Raw genomic sequence first — 4,747 nt, 5'->3', positions numbered from 1 at the left:
ATTAATTATAAATCATGTGGTAGCTACCCAGAGGGTGCTACAAAATCAGAGAAATTTGTAATTCGAAGGGCATTGGAATTCATAATTGATGGTAAGTGAAAAGACATTAAAAGTTCTTGATACTTTAATTACTGAGTTGAAAATAGGCTATTGCAAAATGCGTCAGATTATTACAAAATGCATGCGTTATAATGAAGTGAAAATGTATTTTAAAATGTAGTTATTAAATTATGCGGTGTTATATTGGCAAAGCCAGTTATGTAAAATAACTTATGTAAACAATGCAATATTACATAACCATTTAGACTATAATGCACTATATACTGTAGATCAAAGCTCATTTTAATTTAATGAAAAACATTTAAACATATTTATGACCTGCAATGAAGGACTTAATTTTTTCTATATTCTACACAGAAGGAACATTGTATAAGAGAGGGAAGACACAAAACAGAAAGGTTGTCTATGACAAAGAAAAGGCCAACCAAATCTTCAAAGAATGCCATGCAAGTGCCTTTGGAGCCCACTGTGGTATCATCAAAACAAGAGACGCTGTAACGGTGCGGCTGCCCGTTACCACAGGGAATGGACACAAAAAGGACTGACACCGGGATTTACAAGTACCCTTTTATTTAAACACACACAGATCATTCCAACACGTTCATGACGCCACCTGCAACACACAAAAAAACATGCGTTATGAGGAAGCCGGTCAGGGGACACGGTACAAACACGGACAACGTAAAAACACTCACGTTACGCCTCGTTTCCACATACGTACATTCTTGTATGCGATCCAACCGTCTCCGACCGAAAGTCCATTCATTCCTATGTGATTCTCCGTAATGTCCGTTTTTCCTCCGAGACTCCTCCCCTCCGTAAAATTTCTGTCCGGTATATCCGTAATATACGTTCAAAAAATTTAACTTTCGCCGTCGTTTTACGGAGATACCGTATGAAAGTTTTTATGTTTTTCACAAAACTTGTAGGCTAAGTACCTTGCAGGCCAAACTCCTCAGCGATCTCTTTCCAAGCCTGTTGGTTTTGTTTTTATCTCTGTATATGTCGATCCTCATGTTCCAAAGTACCGGTCTCCTATCCGCTTATCCGGGGTCGGGTCGCGGGGGGAGCAGCTCAAGCAGGATGCCCCAGACTTCCCCTTCCCGGGCCACATTGACCAACTCTGACGGGGGGATCCCGAGGCGTTCCCAGGCCAGTGTTGAGATATAATCTCTCCAACTAGTCCTGGGTCTTTCCCGAGGTCTCCTCCCCACTGGACGTGCCTGAAACACCTCCCAAGGAAGGCGCCCAGTGGGCATCCTTACCAGATACCCGAACCACCTCAGCTGACTCCTTTCTAAGTAAAGGAGCAGCGGCTCTAATCCGAGTTAGGGAGACGCCAGCCACCCTTCTGAGAAAACTCATCTCGGCCGCTTGTACCCGCGATCTCGTCCTTTCGGTCATCACCCAGCCCTCATGACCATAGGTGAGGATAGGAACGAAGATCGACCGGTAGATCGAGAGCTTTGCCTTGCGGCTCAGCTCTCTTTTCGTCACAACGGTGCGGTAAAGCGAACGCAATACCGCCCCCGCTGCTCCGATTCTCCGGCCAATCTCACGCTCCATAGTACCCTCACTCGCGAACAAGACCCCGAGGTACTTGAACTCCTTCATTTGGGCACTCATTTCCTACCCGGAGTAAACAATCCGCTGATTTCTCCTAACATCTTTTGTCCTTAAATAAATTCATGCCCGTACGTAAAACACTAGCGACTCCTTCCGTAAATTTACGGAAGCACGGACACGAAAAACATACGTATGTGGAAACGAGGCACGGTTGCGCTGGCTTCCGGGTGTCGGGGGCTGTGTGAGAGGAGAAGGGTGTGTTGGGGTACTCTGGGAATATTTAAGGTGTCAGGGAAGTAGAGGTTAAGGTTGGGTTTTAGACGAATAGGTCTGGAGTAAGGTGGGTAACTAGGGGTGGGGATAGGTAAATCAGAAATGTGTAGGGGAGGGTTAATTGAATTAAGAGGGGTATGGGTTAGGCCAGGGAGGATATATTCAGGTCCAAATCATGTAGGTGGGGCAGAGGGGTCGGAGGTGAGCTGGTGACAACACCTGGCCCTTAGGCCAGCCAAGGGCTTCATTAGTGCCGAGGGGAAGACTTTTTTTCGGATTATTGAATGTTTAGATGTTGAGTTATTTTGAATTATGATTTCGGTTTTTGTTCATTCATTTTTGCCTCCATACGGACCATTTTTTGGTACCTGAATAAATTCAGGCCAACGGCCTTGCTCACATCCCACCACTGCCTCCCATCCTTCCACCGCCGCAAGGCTCATCTTGGTAACAATTGGTGTCAGAAGAAACCGGAGCGCCTCAACAGGGGGCAGTGTGGAAGATGGGACCAAGAGCCAAGCCGGCCAAAGAGGGCGATGCACGTCACCAGCAGGAAGAGGAACCGGCTGGAAGAGCACTACCTGCGCAAACAGACATGGCTGACCAACTAACAGAAGAGCAGATTGCTGAGTTCAAGGAGGCCTTCTCCCTCTTCGATAAGGACGGCGATGGCACCATCACCACCAAGGAGCTGGGCACCGTGAGGCACTCTCTGGGCCAGAACCCCACGGAGGCCGAGCTGCAGGACATGATCAACGAGGTGGACGGCAACGGCACTATCGACTTCCCAGAGTTCCTGACCATGAGGGCGAGGAAGCTGAAGGAAACAGACGGCGAGGAGGAGATCAGGGAGGCCTTCCGAGGGTTCGACAAGAACGGTGGCGGCGGCGATAGCGGTAAACGGCGAGCGGTGAACGGCAGCGGTAGCGGGTAGCGGTTAGCGGTAGCGGTAAACAGTAGCGGTTAGCGGTAGCGGTAAACAGTAGCGGTTGCGGAAACGGTAGCGGTAGTGGTAAACAGTAGCGGTTGCGGAAACGGGAGCGGTAAACAGTAGCGGTTGCAGTAGCGGTTAGCGGTTGCGGAAACGGTAGCGGTAAACGGCAGCGGTAGCGGTAACGGTAAACGGTAGCAGCAAGCGGTAGCGGCAAAAGCTAGCGGCAAGCAGGTAGCAGTAGCGGCAAACGCTAGCGGTAGCGGTAGCAGCTCTGGCTCCTCAGAGGGAAAGGAGGCGTGACACTAACTCCCGGGTCACCAGGTGGTACCCGTCTCTCCAGCCATACGGGTTCACCGTGACCTACCGGCCGGGGGATACGAACAGAGTGGCGGATTTCCTTTCCTGCATCCCGGAAGTGGCGGGGGAAGGAGTGAGCATGGAGCCCGGCTTGGAAGGGCCTTTTCCTTGCCTGGGACGACAGAGTCGTCTGTACGGGAGGGGGGTAATGTAACGGTGCGGCTGCCCGTTACCACAGGCAATGGACACAAAAAGGACTGACACCGGGATTTACAAGTACCCTTTTATTTAAACACACACAGATCATTCCAACACGTTCATGACGCCACCTGCAACACACAAAAAAACATGCGTTATGAGGAAGCCGGTCAGGGGACACGGTACAAACACGGACAACGTAAAAACACTCACGTTACGGTTGCGCTGGCTTCCGGGTGCCGGGGGCTGCGGGAGGACCCGACGTGAAGTCCGGAAGAACATTTGTGCGTTGTGGGGGTGACGTCAGACGGGCGAGACCAGTGTGTGAGAGGAGAGGGTGTGTTGGGGTACTCTGGGAATATTTAAGGTGTCAGGGAAGTAGAGGTTAAGGTTGGGTTTTAGACGAATAGGTCTGGAGTAAGGTGGGTAACTAGGGGTGGGGATAGGTAAATCAGAAATGTGTAGGGGAGGGTTAATTGAATTAAGAGGGGTATGGGTTAGGCCAGGGAGGATATATTCAGGTCCAAATCATGTAGGTGGGGCAGAGGGGTCGGAGGTGAGCTGGTGACAACACCTGGCCCTTAGGCCAGCCAAGGGCTTCATTAGTGCCGAGGGGAAGACGTTTTTTCGGATTATTGAATGTTTAGATGTTGAGTTATTTTGAATTATGATTTCGGTTTTTGTTCATTCATTTTTGCCTCCATACGGACCATTTTTTGTGCCTGAATAAATTCAGGCCAACGGCCTTGCTCACATCCCACCACTGCCTCCAATCCTTCCACCGCCGCAAGGCTCATCTTGGTAACAGACGCAGTGTGTAAAAGGTTCTACTGGTCTGCCATGACAGCAGATATTGATAAGTGGGTGAGTATATTCTTTGATTAATCTAAAGAGAAAAATGATTCTGCAAACAATTCAATGGTACAGTTCTTCACAACTATACCAGAGACCAAAGAAACTTCCCCATGCTTACACCTAGCCTCTGCAGATAATAAGCTCCTGCATATTGGAAAAAGTTTCTCGATAGTATTATTTCAGTGAGGGACAACAGAAATTCATTCGGTGGTAATACCTCAATAGGGCGTGTTTCAAAATAATGCAACAGTGCTTAAATTCCTACATCATCAGGGATACAGACTTTTGAGTTTCATGTAACAAGAATGAAATCTTTGTCACTCTTAAAAGAATCCTATACCTTCAAAATATCGATGGTAATAATATCAGTGGTAATTATGATGCTACTGATGAAATGACAGTGTTATTGTTATTAATAGTAGTATTATATAATAATAATAATTAAATATTAATGTATGATGACAGCATAGTAATAATCATAATAATAGGGCAGCATAATAATATAAGAGTAGTAGTGGTAGTACCGCCCAATACGTATTTATGTGTAATGTAATGTTATATATA

General features: G+C 47.6%; 1 protein-coding gene across 1 annotated transcript; it reads left to right on the top strand.

Annotated features, from left to right (window-relative positions):
- Nucleotides 1-2,386: 2,386 nt before the first annotated feature.
- On the top strand, nucleotides 2,387-2,848 carry LOC115553250 (calmodulin-alpha-like). Its single transcript, XM_030369354.1, has one exon. The coding sequence runs from the start codon at nucleotides 2,402-2,404 to the stop codon at nucleotides 2,831-2,833; it is 432 nt and encodes a 143-aa protein (XP_030225214.1). The 5' UTR covers nucleotides 2,387-2,401; the 3' UTR covers nucleotides 2,834-2,848.
- The last annotated feature ends 1,899 nt before the right edge of the window (nucleotides 2,849-4,747 follow it).

The sequence above is a fragment of the Gadus morhua genome, chromosome 11 (genome assembly GCF_902167405.1).
Source record: "Gadus morhua chromosome 11, gadMor3.0, whole genome shotgun sequence".
Lineage (NCBI taxonomy): Eukaryota > Metazoa > Chordata > Actinopteri > Gadiformes > Gadidae > Gadus > Gadus morhua.
The sequence above is the reverse complement of the archived record's forward strand: the minus strand, read 5'-3'. Positions and strand labels throughout refer to the sequence as shown.

Bases quoted from the DNA above. Each gene is read 5' to 3' on its own strand.
- LOC115553250 (XM_030369354.1), top strand. From the start codon at position 2,402: ATGGGACCAAGAGCCAAGCCGGCCAAAGAGGGCGATGCACGTCACCAG.